At 57.3% G+C, this 23,113-nt stretch overlaps 1 protein-coding gene across 6 annotated transcripts in view; it reads right to left on the minus strand.

The window, feature by feature from the left end:
- Positions 1–23,113, minus strand: part of GRAMD1A (GRAM domain containing 1A) — a 32,578-nt gene that overhangs the window by 5,854 nt on the left and 3,611 nt on the right. For 3 of the 6 annotated variants that reach the window (XM_073322704.1, XM_073322706.1, XM_073322707.2), the window contains exons 2-14: positions 20,034–20,235; positions 18,444–18,464; positions 17,507–17,591; positions 16,827–16,930; positions 8,315–8,410; positions 7,598–7,678; positions 6,850–6,971; positions 6,275–6,428; positions 4,800–5,001; positions 4,406–4,546; positions 3,563–3,681; positions 3,093–3,235; positions 616–719 (exon numbers count right to left, since the gene is read on the minus strand). In XM_073322704.1, coding sequence (XP_073178805.1) covers positions 616–719; positions 3,093–3,235; positions 3,563–3,681; positions 4,406–4,546; positions 4,800–5,001; positions 6,275–6,428; positions 6,850–6,971; positions 7,598–7,678; positions 8,315–8,410; positions 16,827–16,930; positions 17,507–17,591; positions 18,444–18,464; positions 20,034–20,235 — 1,574 coding nt within the window. Of the gene's footprint in view, positions 1–615; positions 720–3,092; positions 3,236–3,562; positions 3,682–4,405; positions 4,547–4,799; positions 5,002–6,274; positions 6,429–6,849; positions 6,972–7,597; positions 7,679–8,314; positions 8,411–9,632; positions 9,657–16,826; positions 16,931–17,506; positions 17,592–18,443; positions 18,465–20,033; positions 20,236–23,113 lie in introns of those variants that run through there. The other 3 variants (XM_073322709.2, XM_073322705.1, XM_073322708.1) reach the window with 3 other exon arrangements.

Here is a 23,113-nt window from a genome sequence, read left to right on the forward strand (position 1 = left end):
TGGAATTTCCTGGGTTCGGTGCTAACAACTGGGCATGCCTACGGGACGGCTGATAAACCTTCTGTGTCACACGCTGGCTGAGTCACTCTGACTGTGGAGTGGGGGTGCAAGGCCCCTCTCCAGGTGTCCCATCCAAGCAGACTCCCTGCGGCTGAACGCTCTGAGCTCAGACCCAGGAGGCGCTGAAGCCAAGGAGGCTTCTTGCTCCCCTGAGAGTGTCTGGGGGTGTCACACTGAACAGGGTCCTGCCTGGGTTTGATTCAGAGCTGTTCAAGAGCACCGAGCCTGTGACACGGCCCCACCCACCCAGCCCCCCACATATTGCCCGCCACCCGCCCACGTCACCCTCCTCGCCTCAGCCACCCATGCAGCCCCATCCACATTTCCCCCAGTAGCCTCCCCGTATCTCCATCCCTGCCCAATACCCTCTGACAGTCCCCTGCCCCTCCAGGCCCCCCTCCCCCCCATAGGCACCTCTGAGGCCCCAGAGCACTCCCAGACTCCAGCACTGGGCGCACTCTTCTGCACCTGCCCCCTTACCCCGGTGCCAGTCATCCCTCGCAGGCCCCATCCATACCGTCCCGCCCCCCGTCCTAGGTGCTGGATGCCCCATACCCAGGTGCTGGAAGTACTCCTCCACGCCGCTCCATGTATTCTTTTCAATCAGGGCTCTCACCAGGTTCCAGGGCTGTTTCCGGTACCGGATCTCAGAGGAGACTCTGGAGAAGGCAGAGCCAGGGGGCAGGGAGGGGGCCGTGTCAGTGACCTGCTCCTTGAGGCGCACTGGTGGGGGACGGGAGCTGCCAGGCCAGGATGCTGGGAAGCAGCTCTCTAGAGCAGATGCGGTGGGGGCCTGTTTCCCAGAGATTCCCAGCAGCAGGCCCCTCCGTCACAGATCCCAAGGCCAGAAGGCACCATTGTGCTCATCTGAGCTGAGCTACCCCTAGCATGGGCCTGTCACAAATGAACGCCTGCCCCCGCCCCATGGCTGCAGCAGGGCCTCAGCGGGGTCCTGGCTCCAACTCTAGCCCCCCAGGGCCAAGAAAGATCAGCTCCACCCGGCCAATGCAGGTGGCTGCAGTCACACTCAGGCCTAGCTCCTGAGAGGGGCGGGAAGAGCTGGGCTTGGTTAGCCCCCAGTGCATGCTGAGAGGCTCGAGAGGCTCCATGTGCACCCCATAAATCCAGCAGGGGGTGGGAGCAGGGCAGGGAAGAACTAGGGGGATAAAGGCCCATTTGGCACAAGGCCCAGTGGGGCCAAACTGGGCAGGCGCCTGCGGCGGTGTCGGGAGAAAACAGTTTCTGACGGCTGGAGGTGGGAGAGTCTGGGGCAGCCCCCAGGAGCTGGGGGAACCTGTTCTGTTGCAGACAGAGCTCAGGATGTCCCTGGAAGGGGTGCTGAGATGGGACTGCCTGCTGGGCTGGGGACCTGCCAGCCCTATGTGGGCTTTACAGATGGGCAGTGAGGGGGAATCTGCACGGCCTTGGATATTGTTCCAGGGCTGAGTTCTGGGCACAGTTCAGTTCCAGGCTGATTTAGTCCAGCTTCAACTTCCAGCCGCTGGCTGCTTGTGTTGGACTTTCGTCTGCTAGAGAGACAAGCCCAGCACTGGGTGTCTGACCCCACGCAGCCAGACCGGAGCCTCACCCCTGATCCTACTCTGGGTTAAGTGAAAGAGCTAGAGCTCCGGGAACCTCTCCCTCTCAGGCAGGGTTCCTGACCCTTTCCTCATTCTCGAGGCTCTTTCTGGACCCCTCCCCAATTTATCACCATCCTCCTTGGCCTGTGGGCGCCAGACCTGGACACAGGGGCCCACCTACATCACACCAGGACCAAACCCAGAGGGAAAATAATCTCCCTGCTCCTCCTCAAGATTCCCATTTGTGCACCCAGGGCTGCATTAGTTCCTCTGGCCCCAGTGTTGCATGGGAAGCTCGCATTCAGCTGGTATCTCTTTGGGAGATGCCAAGGCTGGTGGCAGGAGGGAACACTGTTCACGTAACACACTTAGATCTTCTACAGCCTTTGACTTGGGACCACACGACATTTAGAATGACAAACCGAGACTGATACGAAATCGGCATGGCCCACACTGAAAGCATTCACAGCCAGCTAACTGAGAGGGCCCAAAATGAACCTGTAAAGGGGGACCAGACCTTGACGGGGGTGTCTCTGGGGTGGTCCTGTACGGATCAGGTCTTGGCCTGTGCTATTTGCAGCTTTATCACAGTGACCTGAAAGAAAATATCAATTCGTCCCTGGTAGCGTTAGCAGAAGACACAGACTTTGGGGGAGCAGGAAATAATGCAGGGGCCAGGTCACTGACACAGAGCCACTGGGATGGGGGACTCCACGAAATCTTTTCACCATCCATGCTCCACACAGAGGAGGGACAGAGTCCCTCTGGCCTGAGTGTGTGGCCAACGCTCTTTGTGCCTAGCTGGACAGTTACATGGAACCATATTACAAGACACTGTGTGCTCATGGCCAGCTCACCAAGCCGTCCCGATTTCATATCAGTCTCGGTTTGTCACTTTAAATGTCATGTAGTCCCACGTCAAAGGCTGTAGAGGACCCAAGTGTGTTACATCAACACTGTTCCCTCCTGCCACCAGCCTTGGCAAAGAGACCAAGTTAGTGACAGGATCTATTCTCCATAAACCCATGGCGACTGACATTAATTCCATCCCCCTCCTTTAATTTGTTATTAACTGAGTCCATATCAGCTGCTCCTTTCTCTCTCCCAGGATTGCTGTCAGGCCTATAATCACCCAGACCATCCCCCTTACCCTTTTTAAAAGAGTAGCACAATAGTAGTTTTCTACCAGGCCTCTGGAACTTCCCCAGTGCTCTAAGACTCATTGAAAATCAACCTTAATGGGCCAGTGAGTTCCTAAGCCAGCTCTTTTCAAACTCTTGGATGCAAGTTATCTTGACCTGCTGATTTCAAAGGGTCTGACTTTCATAGTGTGGAGCAGCCATGAAACAAAGAGAGCCAGCCACCAGAGGAATTCCCAGCACCACTCTCTGGATGGGGGGGGAATAACCCCCCAAACCCGCACTGCAGAGGGGCTCTTAGCTTAGTCGGTACCTGAGGCGGGCCGTGCCTGTGGCCAGTGTGCTGATGCAGTAGCGGTGAGCAGTGTAGAAGTAATCCTGGTAGGGGATGCCCTGAGTGATCACCTCCGAGTCCACCACATAGGCACCGTTCTCGGGGCTGGCACGGAACAGGGTCTGGGGGGAGGCCAGCTCTACTCATCCCATCACAGGCCAGAGACAGCCCCGCTTTGTTCCCCCACACCTGCTGCCATCCTGCACCTGCTGCCCCCCACCACGCAGTCCAGCTGCCATGCCTGCTTCCCACCACCATGCAGTCCAGCCCCACCCCTGACCTGCCGCCCCCCACCGCGCAGTCCAGCACCCACGCCTGCAGCCCCCCACCATGCAGTCCAGCCCCACCCCTGACCTGCCGCCCCCCACCGCGCAGTCCAGCCCTCCCATCCAGCTTCCCTGTATCTGCTCCTTCACACCCTCCTGGGGCTGTGCTGCCCCCTCCCTCACCTGTGTCTCCACCACAGCAGCTGCCTTGGGGCCCAGCGGGTTGCTGAGGGGGATGGTATAGGAGAGGACGCGGCGCTGGCGGCATTTGGTCTTGTCGCTCCATGAGGTCAGGGTCACGTCTGGGGAGAGCAGGGGGTATTTCAGGGCAGGGGGATCCCCCACTCAGGGGCCTCCCCCATGTCCCCCCACACGTCCCTCTTATCCCCGACTCCCAGCTGCAGGGCCCTGCTCTTGGTGGCATTAAACTGGTGTGGCCCAGTGGGGTGTCCAGCAGCACGAACACCTGACCCAGTGTTCTGCCATGGCCCCTTCCCTCTTGGGCCCTGCAGCAAGTTTGCTCCCCTCCGGCCAGAGCAAACGCCTGGCTAGTGCTGCCATGGGCAGCAGCTGCCAGGGCTGGAGACCCATGTCCTCCAGCCGGCACAGGCTACACGGGTTGTGTGCAGTGCCAGGCGTGGGCCTGGTGCCCAGTCCAAGGCCTCCCCCGCGCTGCAGTTGGCAGCTCCCTTGAGCACCAAGCCCAGACTCTCCGAGGGCAGCGAGTCCCAGGTGTTGGGTGACCCCCCCCCACCACGCTGCCTTCCTGTGCCCATCACACACATGCCCAACACCCTCGGCCTGGCCAGCACAGGGTGTGTGTCCTCCGCTAAGCTTTGGGATCTCCGCCAGGCTGCCTGGCCTGGAGCTACCGGGTCCCCTGCCCCATACACCTCGACTCAGGCCAGCAGCGCCCCATGGGTGTCCTGGGCAGTGAGCCAGACCCAACCCAGCCGTCATCTGGCGGGTGGCAGGGGGCAGCCAGCTCGCAGCCCCAGGGAAGACTCAGCCCCTGCTCCACCCCACCTGTGAACTTGCGCTGGCCCAGGAAACTCTGCATGAACAGCGAGTCGGTGAAGAGCATCTGCTGCAGCCGCTCAGCCCCCAGGCAATAGACGCAGTTCAGCAGCAGCCGCCCGGGCAGGTCCGAGAAGGCGTCCACCTCCGCTGTGGGGAGAGAGGGGTGAGTTGCTGCCTGGGTCCTAACCCAGTTCTGGGAGGACAATGGGATCAGAGTAGGCAGGCTGGAAGCCAGCACTCCTGGATTCTATTCCTGGCTCTGGGAAGGAAGTGGGCCTAGTGGTTAGAGCAGGAGACTGGGAGCCAGGACTTCTGGGTTCTCTCCTTGGCTCTAGGAGACGGGTGGGGCCTAGTGGTTAAAGCTGAGGGCTGGTATGTTTGGGCAATGCTGGGCTGTTACCTTCATCCTGTGTGGAGGAGGAGGAGGAGGAGGAGTTGCTGGTGTCAGTGGGGAGCTCCTCAGGGGGCAGCAGGTCCCCCAGGGCAGGCAGCGGGCCCCCCCCCAGTGCCGCAGCCTTCGGAGGCTCCAGCCCCAGTGTTGCTGCGCAGTTGGAGACAGCATCCGCCCGGCTGTCCACATTCTCCTCTGGGTCATCTGCCAGCTGGGGAGAAGGGAAAGTGAGGGGGCCCAACCTGGGCCCAAAACCTCCCCCGGCCCTGCCCCTTCCCTTCCCCAACTCCCCAGAAGGTCTCCCAGCCCCTGCCTCCTCCCCAACACCCCCACACACACACCTCCTATGACGCTGGCAGCTGGCCAGCTCAGGGCAGGACCTGATTAATTAACCTGAGGGGTTAATTTACTGCGTGTGGGTAACAAAGGTCTGTTAACTAGGCTAACTAAGACAAGCCCATGCACTTGTGTTGACAGAAACCAAGAACTGTATTTACCTACATCCTGGTGGCTGTAACCAAAGAACTGTTACCTGCAAAATCCTTTTCACCTCTTGTCGCTCTTTATTACCTGCACATCCTGTATGCAGCTGTGCTCAGGTGTCAGTAGATGCAAAGGCCTGTAGCTAGCATGGAGGGTGAATTCACTGACCAGAGAACCGTTTGGCTAGGGCATGTCATGGCTATAGGGTGTTCACAAGACTGAAGCCTCAGATTGAAGCATTTGATCTTCAAAGCAAGCGTTACTGGGACTTTTCACAGCTTCAAGTGTCCATCACATGCTGTGACAGGTTTTCTGTGAGGACACCTGTCCGCTGGCTCTGTGCACAGGAGAGCCATAAATACCCCATTCATTGGCCCGAGCCAGTACCTCTGATCTGCTGAACTGACCAGGGAGTCTGAGCCATTGGTCAGAGAACAGGACACCCGGAAAGATTCGTGGAAGGACTCTAAGAGACTTATGGAGAATTTGCCGACATTAAATCTCTGCTAACAACTGGACTCTCACAGTCTCATTCACCTGTAATGTGTTTTATCTGCTCTGACTTTGAATAATGCTCGGTTATTTTCTTAGCTAGCTTTCGACACTAAAGCAAGCGGTTACCTGTGCTGTCTATGGGGAGATCTGACCTGAGGTAAGTGACGAGTCTTTTGGGACTGGATGAACCTAATGTGTGGGGAATGTGGATTTAATCACCTTTCATCACAAAGTGCAGGTTCTCTGGGGGGTAATGAGGGGTTGGAATGCCAAGGGGCCGTCTGTGCTCCATGGTAAAATGGGTAGACTGAGCCAGGGGTACATTTCAGTGCTGGGTGAAATCAAATGATAGAATACACCCCCAGCCTGGGGTTTCTGTCCTGAGTTTGGCTTTCTCAGCTGTGAGTCACTCCAGGCACCTGACACCTCCCCCAACCCCATCCCCCGAACCACCCCAGTCCTGACACCTCCCTAATCCGCCCCCACCAACCCTTCCCCCCACTCACCGAGGCGGCCCCATCGCTGCTGCTGGCCAGTGAGTGGAAGCTCTGACTGGCAGCTGTCCTGGCCAGCTTGGGGCTGGGGTCCACCTTGAGGTCAGCTGTGCAGGGCAAGGCCAGGTCTCTCAGCTCGATGATGTCACTGAGCTCCCTGGCTGGCCTGGAGGGGGGCAGTCACTGGGGTGCCAGGGGTCGCACAAGTGTTGAGGTCACTGGGTCCCGTAGGGTCGGGGATCGCACCAGGGCAAGTCTCGGGGTCAGACACACGGGTGGGGGGGGAGGGTGCCAGTTTGTCCCAGGGTGGGGGGGGAAGGTCAGGCACCAGCTCATCCTGGGGGGGGCAGGGCAGACGCTTCCCAGTCTACAGGGGTCCCAGCACTCCCAACACTCGGGTGGGGCCAACCTATTCCTGGGGAGACAACGCCCTCCCAGCTCCCCCTGGGCAAGAGGACCCAGACTCTCTCATGGGGCGATGGGGGAAGGTGCAGGGAGGGGCAGCCAGACCTGAGGGACCTGCAGCAGAGGTCGGAGGCCTGTGGCTGGCCCCACGCAAGTCAGGGGTGGGGGAGGCTCACACTCACCCCAGGCCATTGAGCTCGTCAGTGGGGACGGGACAGACGTAGTCATCGTCCTCGCTGGTGAGGCCGAGCTCAGCACCATAGCCCTGGTGGACGATATGCCAGAGCTCCTGGGGGGACAGTGTCTGGGGGAGAGAGAGACAGTGTCTGCAGTGGGGAACTGCGTCAGGGGGACAGCGTCTGGGGTGGGGGAGAGACAATGTCGGGGGGGAACAGCGTCAGGGGGGAAAGAGACAGAGTTGGGGGGACAGCGTTGGGGGGGAGAGAGACAGCGTCGGGGGACAGTGTTGGGGGGGAGAGAGACAGCGTCGGGGGACAGACAGCATCTGAGGTGGGAGAGAAACAGAGTCGGGGGCAGACAGCATCTGGGGGCAGGTGACAGCGTCTGCAGGGGAGATAGACAGCGTTGGGGGCAGACAGCATCTGGGGGCAGGTGACAGCTTCTGGGGGGGAAGGAACAGCACTGGGGGAACAACATCTGGAGGGGGAGAAAACGTTGGGGGAAAGGGACAGCGTTGGGGGAAAGGGACAGCGTCTGGAGTGGGGGACAGTGTCGGAGGGGACAGTGTCAGGGGAAAGGGACAGTATCTGGAGGGGGGGACAGCGTCGGGGGGAAGGTACAACGTCGGGGGAGGGGACAGCATCTGGGGGGGGCAGTGTTGGGGAAAGGGACAGCGTTTGCGCCCCCCAGAATCCCATCCCCAGCTCCTCATCCCCAAACTACCCCCCCACCCCCTCCCAGCGTCTGTACCTTCTCCAGCAGCGCGTTCTGCCACAGGCGGAAGATCAGCATGAAGCAGCGATCTCGGGCTCCAAATGAGGTGAAGAAATGCTGGGGGGAGGGGGAAGTGAGACCCGACTCCTGGATCTCCTGGTGCCCCTCACTCCCAACCCACAGCCCCTGCTAGCCCAGCCTGGGCTCCCCCACTCCACAGCTCTGCTGGTGCCTCTCACTCCTGACCCGCAGCCTCTGCCAGCCCAGCTCTGGGCTCCCCCACACCTGTCCCACTCCTGCCCAGAAGGGGGCCCAGCAGGGCACTGATGCTGCTCAGACAGTGGCCTCCAGGGGCAAGGAAAGCCCCCTCCCCCCAGGTCCCAACTCAGAGTGACCCGGGAGTGGCCAGACTCAGTGTCCTTGGGGCAGCACTTCTGTGAGGGGCAGGGATGGGGCTTGGCCCCTTGGTACTCCCCAGCCCCGCCTCTTGAGGATCAGGTCCCCACCTGACCCCTCCTCAGGTGAGGATGCCATCACCCACACAAAGTGGCAGGCAGGACCTGTCCCCTCTCCTTGTGGGGTTGCCCCCAGGGGACCCACCCGGCTGTCTCTGCGTCTACCCTGCATCGGGCAGGGGCACCTGGGATGCCATAGTCCTGCGGGGAGGGGCTCTGCGGAGGCCAGACAAGGGCATGGGGCTGCCCCCCAAGGAGAGGGGCCCTGGGGTGGGGGGGAGCCCCAGCCCTGTCTCACCTTGTCGGCCGCAGTGCAGACCTGGATGGCGTTGGGAATCAGTTTGGCCATCTTCTCCTTCTTCAGACATTTCACCTCCCGCAGTGGGACAGAGATCTGCAGGGGGCAGCGGTCAGGGTGTAGCACAGCAGAAGATGCAGGTAATGTGGGGTTGGGGGGATAAAAGGGAAGCTGGAGGTGGCCCAAGACAGCAGTGGGAGGGGCAGGGAGGCGCCTGGGGGTGGAGGGGAAGCTGGAGGCATCCCAGGGCAGTGCCTATGGGGAGGGGAAGCTGGACAGAAGTGACAGGGTTGGTGTTGGGGGGGCAGGTAAAAGGGAAGTTGGAGGCAGCCCAGGGTAGCAGGGAAGTGACCAAGTGGGAATTTTCTTAATGTTTTGTATGAATACTGTGTGTGTGCCTCAGTTTCCCTTATGTGTCACATAAGTACCTAGGTGGTGATAGTTGCAGAGGCCCCTAGGGGGTGGGTGCAACTGCCAACTGGCTGCCTTGGCCCAGACAATGGTCAGACATTCCGTATCCTGGCAACTAAGGCTGGGGCCTATCCTCTGCATGGAGCCAGCGAAGGAGTTAGACAGGTGGAGGCCAGGTGACTAGTTTGCTGGGGAAAGAGACAAAGCACAGAAAACGGCAGCTGGGCATGACTGAGGCTGGGCTGAGGGAAGCCGGTCAGTCTCTTGGTTTGGGGACTTGGGGGGAGAGCCCAGGGCTCTGGATCCCCCCAAGATGGACTTTGCTGTAACTTCCTGCTCTCTGGCTGAGAGTCACGGCTGAGTGCGGAGTTGGGGTGCAGGGCCCTTTGGGGCATGTGAGGCTTCCCCAGGTGTCCTAGTCAGGTGGACTCCCTGCGGGGAGCTCACAGCATGGAACAGGGGTGCTGAGCGCTCTGAGGTCAGACCCAGGAGGTGCTGAAGCCGAGGAGACTGGCCCTGGTGAGTGTCACACTACAAGAAGGTCCTGTCTAAACTTCACTCAGAGCGGTTTCAGAGCACTGAGCCTGCTCCCGTGGCAGTTGGTGGGTGAGGTGGGATATGCTGCACCCCGTGGACGGTTGGCTTCTGAAGGCACTGGGAGCATCCTGCAGTAAGTGGCTGGGTGCAGAAAAACACAGGGAATTAGAGGGAAGAGCGTTGCATACGAGAAACTGAGGATTTTCTGGACAAAACTCAAGATAGGCTTCTAGGGGCACAAAGCTCTACAGATATAGAGCAGGTTGCACACAGGAGCCAAGAGGCCAGTGAAGAAGCTTGGCAACATGTGACCTCCAGAAGAGGTAAGCGGAATGTCCGGGTTCCAGTAACACAGACACAGGTAACTAACCGCTTTCATGTTCTCTCCACAGGTATCGTTGCGGAGAGTGGACCAGATGATATGTCTGGGGCGAGAAAGCAGAAGGAGACTCCGCTGGTTGGAAGGCATGAGATGCGCTGTCCTGAGGTTGGGCGTTCCACGATCACCACTCCCAAGAGGAGAAGGCGGGTGGTGGTGGTCGGGGACTCTCTCCTCCGGGGGACTGAGTCATCTATCTGCCGCCCTGACCGGGAAAACCGAGAAGTCTGCTGCTTGCCAGGGGCTAAGATTCGCGACGTGACGGAGAGACTGCCGAGACTCATCAAGCCCTCGGATCGCTACCCCTTCCTGCTTCTCCACATGGGCACCAATGATACTGCCAAGAATGACCTTGAGCGGATCACTGCGGATTATGTGGCTCTAGGAAGAAGGATAAAGGAGTTGGAGGCGCAGGTGGTGTTCTCGTCCATCCTCCCCGTGGAAGGAAAGGGCCTAGGTAGGGACCATCGAATCGTGGAAGTCAACGAATGGCTACGCAGGTGGTGTCGGAGAGAAGGCTTTGGTTTCTTTGACCATGGGATGGTGTTCCATGAAGGAGGAGTGCTGGGCAGAGACGGGCTCCATCTTACGAAGAGAGGGAAGAGCATCTTTGCCAGCAGGCTGGCTAACCTAGTGAGGAGAGCTTTAAACTAGGTTCACCGGGGGAAGGAGACCAAAGCCCTGAGGTAAGTGGGAAAGCGGGATACCGGGAGGAAGCACAGGCAGGAATGTCTGTGAGGGGAGGGCTCCTGCCTCATACTGGGAATGAGGGGCGATCAACAGGTTATCTCAAGTGCTTATATACAAATGCACAAAGCCTTGGAAACAAGCAGGGAGAACTAGAGGTCCTGGTGATGTCAAGGAACTATGACGTGATCGGAATAACAGAGACTTGGTGGGATAACTCGCATGACTGGAGTACTGTCATGGATGGTTATAAACTGTTCAGGAAGGACAGGCAGGGCAGAAAAGGTGGGGGAGTAGCACTGTATGTAAGGGAGCAGTATGACTGCTCAGAGCTCCGGTACGAAACTGCAGAAAAACCTGAGTGTCTCTGGATTAAGTTTAGAAGTGTGTGCAACAAGAGTGATGTAGTGGTGGGAGTCTGCTATAGACCACCGGACCAGGGGGATGAGGTAGATGAGGCTTTCTTCCGGCAGCTCACGGAAGCTACTAGATCGCATGCCCTGATTCTCATGGGTGACTTTAATTTTCCTGATATCTGCTGGGAGAGCAATACAGCGGTGCATAGACAATCCAGGAAGTTTTTGGAAAGCGTAGGGGACAATTTCCTGGTGCAAGTGCTAGAGGAGCCAACTAGGGGGGGCGCTTTTCTTGACCTGCTGCTCACAAACCGGGTAGAATTATTGGGGGAAGCAAAAGTGGATGGGAATCTGGGAGGCAGTGACCATGAGTTGGTTGAGTTCAGGATCCTGATGCAGGGAAGAAAGGTAAGCAGCAGGATGCGGACCCTGGACTTCAGGAAAGCAGACTTCGACTCCCTCAGGGAACGGATGGCCAGGATCCCCTGGGGGACTAACTTGAAGGGGAAAGGAGTCCAGGAGAGCTGGCTGTATTTCAAGGAATCCCTGTTGAGGTTACAGGGACAAACCATCCCAATGAGTCGAAAGAATACTAAATATGGCAGGCGACCAGCTTGGCTTAATGGTGAAATCCTAGTGGATCTTAAACATAAAAAAGAAGCTTACAAGAAGTGGAAGGTTGGACTTATGACCAGGGAAGAGTATAAAAATATTGCTCGGGCATGTAGGAATGTTATCAGGAGGGCCAAATCGCACCTGGAGCTGCAGCTAGCCAGAGATGTCAAGAGTAACAAGAAGGGTTTCTTCAGGTATGTTGGCAACAAGAAGAAAGCCAAGGAATGTGTGGGCCCCTTACTGAATGAGGGAGGCAACCTAGTGACAGAGGATGTGGAAAAAGCTAATGTACTCAATGCTTTTTTTCCCTCTGTTTTCACTAACAAGGTCAGCTCCCAGACTGCTGCGCTGGGCATCACAAAATGGGGAAGAGATGGCCAGCCCTCTGTGGAGATAGAGGTGGTTAGGGACTATTTAGAAAAGCTGGACATGCACAAGTCCATGGGGCCGGACGAGTTGCATCCGAGAGTGCTGAAGGAATTGGCGGCTGTGATTGCAGAGCCATTGGCCATTATCTTTGAAAACTCGTGGCGAACCGGGGAAGTCCCGGATGACTGGAAAAAGGCTAATGTAGTGCCAATCTTTAAAAAAGGGAAGAAGGAGGATCCTGGGAACTACAGGCCAGTCAGCCTCACCTCAGTCCCTGGAAAAATCATGGAGCAGGTCCTCAAAGAATCAATCCTGAAGCACTTGCATGAGAGGAAAGTGATCAGGAACAGTCAGCATGGATTCACCAAGGGAAGGTCATGCCTGACTAATCTAATCGCCTTCTATGATGAGATTACTGGTTCTGTGGATGAAGGGAAAGCAGTGGATGTATTGTTTCTTGACTTTAGCAAAGCTTTTGACACGGTCTCCCACAGTATTCTTGTCAGCAAGTTAAGGAAGTATGGGCTGGATGAATGCACTATAAGGTGGGTAGAAAGCTGGCTAGATTGTCGGGCTCAACGGGTAGTGATCAATGGCTCCATGTCTAGTTGGCAGCCAGTATCAAGTGGAGTGCCCCAAGGGTCGGTCCTGGGGCCGGTTTTGTTCAATATCTTCATAAATGATCTGGAGGATGGTGTGGATTGCACTCTCAGCAAATTTGCGGATGATACTAAACTGGGAGGAGTGGTAGATACGCTGGAGGGGAGGGATAGGATACAGAAGGACCTAGACAAATTGGAGGATTGGGCCAAAAGAAATCTGATGAGGTTCAATAAGGATAAGTGCAGGGTCCTGCACTTAGGACGGAAGAACCCAATGCACAGCTACAGACTAGAGACCGAATGGCTAGGCAGCAGTTCTGCGGAAAAGGACCTAGGGGTGACAGTGGACGAGAAGCTGGATATGAGTCAGCAGTGTGCCCTTGTTGCCAAGAAGGCCAATGGCATTTTGGGATGTATAAGTAGGAGCATAGCGAGCAGATCGAGGGACGTGATCGTTCCCCGCTATTCGACATTGGTGAGGCCTCATCTGGAGTACTGTGTCCAGTTTTGGGCCCCATACTTCAAGAAGGATGTGGATAAATTGGAGAGAGTCCAGCGAAGGGCAACAAAAATGATTATGGGACTGGAACACATGAGTTATGAGGAGAGGCTGAGGGAGCTGGGATTGTTTAGCCTGCAGAAGAGAAGAATGAGGGGGGATTTGATAGCTGCTTTCAACTACCTGAAAGGGGGTTCCAAAGAGGATGGCTCTAGACTGTTCTCAATGGTAGCAGATGACAGAATGAGGAGTAATGGTCTCAAGTTGCAGTGGGGGAGGTTTAGATTGGATATTAGAAAAAACTTTTTCACTAAGAGGGTGGTGAAACACTGGAATGCGTTACCTAGGGAGGTGGTAGAATCTCCTTCCTTAGAGGTATTTAAGGTCAGGCTTGACAAAGCCCTGGCTGGGATGATTTAACTGGGAATTGGTCCTGCTTCGAGCAGGGGGTTGGACTAGATGACCTTCTGGGGTCCCTTCCAACCCTGATAATCTATGATTCTATGATTCTATGAAAATGATAGAGAACCACCTCCATAAGACGGGCACTGTCGAGCTGTGCAGAGGGAGAGTGCTACGCATTGGAAAGTTCACCAAGGCGCAGCTGATTGCGCAGCTGGAGGAGGATGATAGATCTAAGGAGCCAGTTCCTGACACAAACTGGGCTACAAGAGGGACTGGGAGCAGCCGGAGCAGCGGCAGGGTGGTCCTAAGACCCACTTCCCCTGTCCAGCAAGGGGTCTTCATGACAGGGTCCCCCGTTGGTGGATCTGAAATGGATGGAATTGGAACTGAGGCAGAGGGACCCGCCAGTGGTGAGTGGGGATAGACCCAGGGATGCTAATTCCTTAGGGAACCTAGATACTAACTTGCTGCCCCAGTTTAAGGAGGGGGGCTATGGATGCTGATCTCACTGCCTCCGAGAAGGCTTGTAATGTGAACTAGCTTGACCCTGCAGAAAGGCACCAGTATCTAACTCCCTTACTGGGTCCCAAGGCCATAGAGGCGTTCAAGCCAGTGGATGGGGTGGAAACAGGAGACCAGGAACTGGTCAAGAAAGCTCCACTGCTTAAGTTTGGCTGAGCCCTGAGGTGGACGGGAAAAGGCTCCAGGAGGTACGAGAGACCCTGGGGGTGACCTCCATGGAAATCACCACCCTGCTGGGAAAATCTCTCTGCAAATGGGGAAAAGTCCCAGGGTCACCAGCATGGAGAACGTATAGGATCTGGTGGGGCTGGAGCAGCTGTAGATCTGCTCTCTGGATCTTACAGTTGGTTAGTGGACAGGAAGCCCCAAGACCTGTGGAGGGCAGGCAGGTTGGCCGATGAGTTTGTGGACAGCAGGTCTGAGTATGGGAAGGGACCACTAGGGGACTAGCCCAGGGACAAGTCCGAGGAAGGGGAGCCCATGGAGGCATCCCCAGTGTGAACCTGGTGTTGTGGGAGAGGCTGAGGAGGTGAACCTCCTCCGGGGGCCTCAGGGACCTGAGATTTAATTACGGCAGGCAGGATGGCCATAAGGCTACGCAGTGCCCAAAGGTCAAGGAAGCATGGGTCACAAGACCCCTCAAAGGGTTAACTTGGTGAAGGGAAGACAGCCTGTAAGGCAGGCTCAGAGAGCGGGCTGTCTCTCTGACAGACCCCAGCATGTATATCTGCTTGGATTCTACTGGGCTCAGGCCCCTCTGATCCCCAGTGCAGCAGAAGGTGGTGGTCAATGGGGAGACATTCCTGGTGTGGTGAGACTCTGGGACAGAGAGAACGGTTATCAGGCCCTGGGGGTGCAGCCCCCCCGATGCTGAGGGGCTGCGTGACCAGGGTGAAGGTCCCAGGGATGAAGCCATTCACCCTGCCACGGCTCAGACCCTGGGGCAGCCACAGGAGGGACTGGGGTGGCTAGTAGTTAGGGTTCTCCAGGACATCAGCTCTGACATACTCTTGGGGAATGACTGTGTCTCTGAGACAGGATCCAGGCCCTTCTCCTGTAAGGGCCAAAGAGCGGAATTTGAATCCAGGGAACCAAGTGGCTGAGACTGAAGCAGTCAGTGAAAATGCAGATGACCCGGCTGGCGGAGGGGAGGAGCTGCTAAGCTCAGGATACCTGCCTGTCTGTAACTAGAGCCCTGGAGCTGAGTGGGATGGGACAGAGGATTGGTCCAGCAGCCCACTGCAGGGGAGAGATAACTCACCGTAGCAATGCTGTGAGCAAAGCAGCGGGCTTGCTGCCTGCCCTCACTGGGACAGCGGGGAGAAGCTGAGCACGGGGAACCACAGCCAGAGCAGGACAGCTGCCAACCCAGGTTGCCTTGTTCAGAGGTGTGAGAGGCCCCAGGGAAGGGGGAAGCAACTGGAAGGGCTGGTCAGATGGGGGTCAGAGGTGGGGTCAAGGCAAAGATGGGAGCAATTAACCCTGAGAGCCCGAATCCCAGCATTCCAGACGGAGGGCCAGGAGACATCCCGATTCCAGTTTGAATCCCAAAGGCTTTGGGGTGGCAAAAGGGCACGAGCCCCATAAAACCTCCCCACATGTGGCCTGCGAGTGTCATCAAGCAGACCATACCTAAGGGAGGGCGTGGAACTGGAAGGGACTGGTGTAACTCACACCAAGGAATGGGAGAGGTGCTGGGGCATCTATGGGAACGGTGGATTCAAACTTCCCCAGGTCACTGGCTGAAGTGACCCCGCTCATTTGGTCTCAAAGGGGGTAGAGATGTGACAAAGTGGGAATGATCTTCATGGTTTGTATGAATACTATGCGTGCCTCATTTCCCCTACGTGTGGCACAAGTTTCTAGGTGGTGGGACAAAAGTGTGTGATCTTTGCAGAGCCCCCTAGTGGGCAGGCGTGACTGCCATCTGGCTGCCTGGGCACAGAAAATGGCCGACACTCTGTATACTGGCAACTGATGGCCGGGGCCCATCCTCTGCAAGAGCCAGCTACAAGAAGTTGAAGAAAAGCGAGAGGTGGAGGCCAGGTGGCCAGTTTACCCAGGAAAGAGACAAAGGATGGAGGAGGGCAGCTGGGCGTGACTGAGGCTGGGCTGCTTGAAACTGGGGAGTCTCCTGGTTTTGGGACTTGGGAGAGAGCCCAGGCTCTGCGTCTCCCCCAGATGGACTCTGCTGCACTCTGTGCTAATAAGATCTGTCCTATGCTGTGTTCAGGTGGCTATTAAACTTTCTGTGTCACACACTGTGTCAGGCTGAGTCCCTGCTGAGTGCGGAGCTGGGTGCAGGGCCCCTTGGGGCATGAGGCTTCCCCAGGTGTCCTAGTCGGGCAGACTCCCTGCAGGGAGCTCATGGGGTGAACAGGAGCTGAACACCCTGAGGTCAGACCCAGCAGGCGCTGAAGCTGAAGAAACTGACCCTGGTGGCCTGAGGGTGTCACACTACTTGAGGGCCCTGCTGAACTTCACTCAGAGCTGTCCAGAGCACCCAGACTGTGCACCTGTGACAAGAAGGGGCAGGGTTCTGGGCCCCTAGGTGGAGGGGCAGGGGAAGCTGGAGGTGGCCCAGGGCAGCAGGGACATGGCAGGGCTTGGGGTCCCCTGAGGGGATGGGAAGCTGGAGGCAGCTCAGGGCAGATGGGGCAGGGTAGAGCTCAGGGCACTGGGGGGAGAGGGGCAGCGGCCCAGGGCAGCAGGGAAGGTGCAGGATTTGGGGATGCTGCGGGGGCCAGGGGAAGCTGGCTGCCCCAGGACAGTGGGGGTTGGTACAGGATTCAGAGGTGCCTGGTGGGGGGCGAAGCAGGGCCATGGCGTAGCTGGGGAGGGCAAGGGAAGATGGCAGGGCCCAGAGCAGTGGTGGGAGGTACGGGCTTGGAGTCCCCTGGGGGATGGGAAGCTGGAGGCAGTCCAGGGCATTAGAGGCAAGGCAGAGTTCAGGGGCACCGGGGGGGGAGGGGCAGTGGCCCAGGGCAGCGAGGGGAGGTGCAGGGTCGGGGGCACCTGGGGGGATAGGGTGGGGCCACGGGCACACAGGGGGGCAGGAGCAGAGACCAGGACAGTGGGGGAGGTGCAGGGCGGGAGCAGGGCCACAGGGCGCCCAAGGGGGGTCACTCACTGCTGTCTCCCAGCGGAAGATGTTGCTGTAGAAGCAGAGCCAGTTCTCAGACAGGTAGAGCCGCCCCTGGAGCAGGATGTCACGCTGCAGCGCACAGGAGTAATCTGGGGAGAGGGGAGATGTCAGAGCCAGCCGCGGGGGGGGAGGGGGCGGGGGACTGTGGGTCGGGAGTGAGGGGCACCGGCTGAGCTAGGGGGAAGCCCAGGGCTGGGCTAGCAGGGGCTGCGGGTCGGGAGTGAGGGGCATTGGCTGAGCTGGGGGGAGAGGAGAGAGACACTCCCATTTGACAGCGCAGGGAGCAGGTCAGGTCTATGGGGGGAAGGGAGCTGCCAGTGTGGGGGGCCTATGGAAAGGGGGGGCAATAGGTGGTGCGGAGTGGGTACAGCAGGAACCACAGGGCCAAGTGCCAGCACAGCCCCCCCAGACACACAGGGGGAGTCCCCCTGAGTGACCAGGGACTGGAGGAGGGTGGGGAATAGTTGTGAAAACAGCTGAGGGACGAGTGAGAAGATGCGGGGGCCTCGTTCCACGGCCCCCCTCCCTGCTCAGCCTACTGTTTTGTTCCTGCATCCCCGCCCTGCTGGCCCCTGCTGCCCCTCCCATGTCCCGCACCCCTCCCCTGGCCCTACCCCCCCATGCCAGCCCCACCCTGGTGCCCCTCCCCCATGGCCCCTCCTCACCCACAAGCAGCCGCTCGCTCTCCGGCAGCCCCTTGAAGATCCTGCGGAAATCCTCATTGCGCTGTTTGTACGTGGGGCTCAGCATCTGTGGGGGGATCAGGCCCATCAGGGGTGCAGAGGGCCATGCCCTGCCCCCTCCATGGCCCCGCCCTCAGCTACGGTTTTGGAACATGCAGGAGCACCGGGGAGGGTCCCAGGGGGTCCCTAGGCCAGGCGCAGGGGGGACTCTGGGAGTGGGGGGATCCGGGAAGGGCGGCATTGAGGGGCTAGGAAAGTTCTGCCCAAGTTGGCCCCCCCTGCCCAGCCATTGGCTGCTCCCCCTCCCCCGTCACAGGAAACAAAGCGGGGGAAGGGTCAGGCTGTGGCTCCCCCACCCACAGCGGGCTTGGGCCCTGGCTGGGGCTGAAGCAGAGCTAGCAGGGAAAGGAGAGAGCTCAGAGTACCTCCTGCCCCTCCCGCTCCAGCCATGCTCCTCCCCCTGCCCCTCCACACCCAACTCCACATCAGAAACCATGGGGGGAGAGGGGAACATGAACCAAGCCCCTTCCCACCCCCCTTCTTACTCCTCCTCCTCACTGCCCCCCCATCTCCAGTAGGGCTGTAGCTGAGCGTGGTGGGAGGAAGGTCTCTGAAGGGAGCAGGGGGGGCCAGGCTCAGCCCCAGCAAATGGGGGCAAGACAAAGCCCAGAGAGGGGGTGAGGTGCGCAGCGATGGCAGGGCTGAAGGGTGTTGTAGGGCCTGTCTGCCCTACCCCAGGGATGCGCCCAGTTCTGGGCTGTGCTCAGATGGGGAGGTCCACAGAGACCCTCATGCCACCCGCTCCCACAGCTGCCAGAGGCAGAAATTGGGGAGACCGGGGTGGGGGGTGCGGGCTGAACCCTGGGAGCTGGGCAATGTGTGGGGTGCTGGGGCTGCAGGCAGAGGCAGGGGGACTCACGCTGTACCAGCTTTGTGCTTTCTGCAAGGGAAAGAGAGAGATGGGTTAGAACAGGAGTCCCCCAGGGGTACACCCCCAAAGCCTGCTCCCCCAGGGGTACAACCCCAAAGTCTGCTCCCCACAGGGATACACCCCCAAATCCTGCTCCCACCAAGACCCCCCCAGTTCCCTGCGGTACCCCCAAAGCCCTGCTCTCCCAGGACCCCCAGACGCATCCCAAAGCCTGCTCCCCCAGGGATACTCCCACAAGCCCCTGAGTACTTGCCCCCCCCCCGAGAGCCCTCCCCTGAGCATGATGCCCCAGGGGATACCTCCCAGAACTCCCCAGAGGCTGGCCCCCAGGAATGGCCCCCAAACATGCCCCAGATGCTGGCCCCCCAGGGAATAACTCCCCAGAATGCCCAGGACCCCCACAGAGCTCTCAGTACTGCAATGCAGAGCCTCTTCACAGGGATCCCAACAGCCCTGAATCCAGGGAGTCCCCCAAACTCCTCAATACCCTGCAGAGCTGGGGGTGGGGAGCCCAGGGCTGGGCTAGCAGGGGCTGCAGGTCGGGATTTAGGAGCACTGACAGAGCTGGGGAAGGGGAGCCCAGCACACGGCTAGCAGGGTAACCACCTTTCTGTATACAGAACTATAAAATCCCTCCTGGCCAGAGGCAAAACCCTTTCACCTGTAAAGGGTTAAGAAGCTAAGAACCTGACCAAAATGACTAATGAGGAGACAAGATACTTTCAAAGTGGAGGGGAAACGAAAGGGTCTGTCTGTCTGTGTGATGCTTTTGCTGGGAACAGATCAGGAATGCAGGTCAGAACTCCTTAAGTTAGTAAGTAATCTAGCTAGAAATGCGTTAGATTTCCTTTTGTTTAATGGCTTGAAAAATAGCTGTGCTGAATGGAATGTATATTCCTGTTGTTGTGTCTTTTTGTAACATAAGGTTTTGCCTAGAGGGATTCTCTGTGTTTTGAATCTAATTACCCTGTAAGGTATTTACCATCCTGATTTTACAGAGGTGATTCTTTTACTTTTTCTTTAATTAAAATTCTTCTTTTAAGAACCTGATTGCTTTTTCATTGTTCTTAAGATCCAAGGGTTTGGGTCTGTGTTCACCTGTACAAATTGGTGAGGATTTTTATCAAACCTTCCCCAGGAAAGGGGGTGTAGGGTTTGGGGCGGATATTCTGGGGGGAAGACGTCTCCAAGTGGGCTCTTTCCCTGTTCTTTGTTTAACACGCTTGGTGGTGGCAGCATAGGGTTCAAGGACACGGCAAAGTTTGTACCTTGAGGAAGTTTTTAACCTAAGCTGGTAAGAATAAGCTTAGGGGGTCTTTCATGCAGGTCCCCACATCTGTACCCCAGAGTTCAGAGTGGGGAAGGAACCTTGACAGGTTGCAGGTCGGGATTGAGGGAAACTGGCAGAGTTGGGGGGAGCCCAGGGCTGGATAGCAGGGACTGCGGGTCAGATTTGAGGGGCACTGGTAGACCTGGGAAGGGAGCCCAGGGCTGGGCTAGCAGGGGCACCCAAAAAGTCCCCAATACCCTGGCACCCCCCCAGACACCCACAGACCCCCAGAATCCAGCCCCCCTCACCTTGTTGTTGCGGATGAAACTCCTGGCGCTTAGCGGGTAGTTGAGGGGGGTGGACAAGGGGCCCCGCTCTGGGGTGCTTTCTGTGCTCTTTTCCACCATGGCATCTGCAGGGAGGTCCGGGGAGGTCCGGGGGGTCAGCAGTACGCGCTTCCGCAAGGACGGAGAGCTGCTGGGGCTGCTCCAGGGAGAGGGGCTGCCTGTGCTGGGGGAAGATAGAGTGAGGGGGACCCCACATTTTCCTTCAGTTCCCCTCCCCATTCCTCCCAGGGTTCTTCTCCCCCTTTGCTCCCCTTTGCTGGGCCCTCCAGTGCCTCCTTTCATCCCCTGTTCCCCATCTCCGCCTGTGGCACACTGTACCTCAAAACAGCACCCTGTAACCCCCATATTCATCATTCATATATAGTTGTGATATTTCATACAAAGCATGGCATGTATGATCTCATATGAAAGGTCATGATCTGTTGAAACCCCTTGTTCTGTCCACAAATGTATATTCTCAGTGAGTATGAAGTTATGGGATTGTGCTATACGGTTGTTACTGAAATATGTTCTAAGTTTGAGAGTTTGTACTATACGGGTGGTGACCCCAGCCCAGGAGGGTGTTAATCGACCTTTAATCAGTAGGGGGATTGTAATCAAGCAATTTACAATTCAACAACAGTTGTGCAAGCACCACACCAAGGGATCGCTCAACCCTGTGACTCAGCAAAGCCCACCAGGACCCGTCTAGGCAAGTGTCTTCCAGGCACGTGGACTGAGGATATAAAATAGGGAACAATGGCATCATGCTTTGGCCTTTCTCCTCCCCCACTTACAAGCAACAAGGACCTGAGAAGACAAAGAACTTCAGCAGAGGAGACTGGTCCCAGGTTTAAGGGAGAAACCTATGTATTGTGAATAAGGCTGCAAGTCTTTCACAGAGGTCATGGATTCCGTGACTTTCCAGGATCTCCGTGACTTCCACAGCTGCAGTGGCTGATGCGGCTGAGCCCAGTGTGGCCCAAGCAGCTGGGGCGGTCCTGGGGCCAGCTGCACTAGCTGCTACTTCGGCAGCCCCAAGCCACTGGTCCCAGGCGCTGCCCCAAGCAGCAGTGGCGCCCCAGGCCACCCCTGCCCGAAGGAACAGCAGCGGTGGTCATAGACTATCAGGGTTGGAAGGGACCTCATGAGGTCATTGAGTCCAACCCCCTGCTCAAAGCAGGGCCAAAACCCAATTTTTGCCCCAGATCCCTAAATGGCCCCCTCAAGGATTGAACTCACAACCCTGGGTTTAGCAGGCCAATGTTCAAACCGTTGAGCTATCCCTCTCCCCAAAGCAACTACAGCCCGTATGGGGCTCAAACCTGCAACCTTGGCGTTATTAGCACCATGCTCTATCCAGCTGAGCTAACTGGCCACAGGATGCCCACCCACCCCCAGGAGCAGCAGCAACCGCTGGAGCACCCCCTCCCAGCAGCAGCATCGATTGGAGCATCCCTACACCCCACCCACCCCCAGCACCTAAGATTTACATAGGGGTATTTTTAGTAAAAGTCATGACAAGTCACTGGCCATGACTTTTTGGATATTGCCCATGACCTTTGTCAGTGACTTCTACTAAAAATACCCATGCCTGTAGCTCACAAAAGCTCATGCTCAAATAAGTGAGCTGTAGCTCACGAAAGCTCATGCTCAAATAAATTGGTTAGTCTCTAAGGTGCCACAAATACTCCTTTTCTTTTTGTGAATACAGGCTAACACGGCTGTTACTCTGACACCATGCCTAAATCGTAGCTTTAATTATGAACTGTAACATCCAGTGGGGCGAACAAATTGCTTTATCTAAATCAGTGGTTCTGAAACTTTTGTACTGGTGACCCCTTTCACATAGCAAGCCTCTGAGTGTGACCCCCCCCTTATAAATTAAAATCACTTTAAAATATATTTAACACCATTATAAATGCTGGATGCAAAGCGGGGTGGAGGCTGACAGCTCACAACCCCCCATGTAATAACCTTGAGAACCCCTGAGGGGTCCCAATCCCCAGTTTGAGAACCCCTGATCTAAATACTACCAAGTATGATAAGTTTAAGATTTAGGTTGTGTGCTTATTTTTATTTTCATTGGTAACCATCTGTCCTTTTATGTCTACCACTTATAATCACTTAAAATCCATCTTTCTGTAGTTAATAAACCTGGTTTATATTTTACCTCAAACAATGGGTTTTGCTTGAAGTGCTTGGGGAAACCTTAGCTCGGACCAGAGCTGCTGCGTGTGCTCTCCACACTGAGGGCGGGGCGGACTGGGTAATAAACTTCCACTGGTCAGGCTCTGCCCAGGGCAGGACAGTGCAGCTCAGGGGGGCAAGGTCGGGGAGCTGGGGGGAACTGGCTGGTGCCTTTCGCTGTGTGAGTCATGAGAGGCTTTGGGTGCCTCCATGCAATCTAGATACAGGGGCGCGGGTTGCCGCTTGTCACTAGCAAGGCATACTGAGAGAAAGTCCAGGCTGGAGAGTGAAGGGGGCACAGCGGTACCCCAGTTCCAGGTTGTACCCTGGGGATCCTGTAAACCACTCTCCCCCAGCTCAAGACAGGGCTGTTCTTGGGGCCAGGGACTAGAAACAGGAAATGCTGCCCCATGGGGTGACATGACTCTGATTAAAGAAGGGGTACCTGGGGATGCCCGAAATTGGGGGACAGCTCAGAGCAGGAGAAGAGACCCCCAAGGAGGCAGAGCCACATGTGAGGGAGCTTGTGGGTCTGATGGGAGGGTTGTGCCAGCTGGCGGGGAGCCTGTGGGTCTGATGGGGGGGTAGTGCCAGCCGGGGGGCATGGGTCTGATGGGGGGTAGTGTCAGCTGGGGTGGGGGCTGTGGGTCTGATGGGGGTAATGCCAGACATGGGGGACAGACTGTGTGTCTGATGGGGGGTAGTGCCAGCTTGGGGAGAGCCGTGGGTCTAATGGGGGTAGTGCCAGCTGGGGGGAGCCGTGGGTCTAATGGGGGTAGTGCCAGCTGGGGGGGAGCCGTGGGTCTAATGGGGGGGTAGTGCCAGCCGGGGGGCATGGGTCTGATGGGGGGTAGTGTCAGCTGGGGTGGGGG

This window comes from Lepidochelys kempii, chromosome 24 (genome assembly GCF_965140285.1).
Source record: "Lepidochelys kempii isolate rLepKem1 chromosome 24, rLepKem1.hap1, whole genome shotgun sequence".
Taxonomy (NCBI): domain Eukaryota; kingdom Metazoa; phylum Chordata; order Testudines; family Cheloniidae; genus Lepidochelys; species Lepidochelys kempii.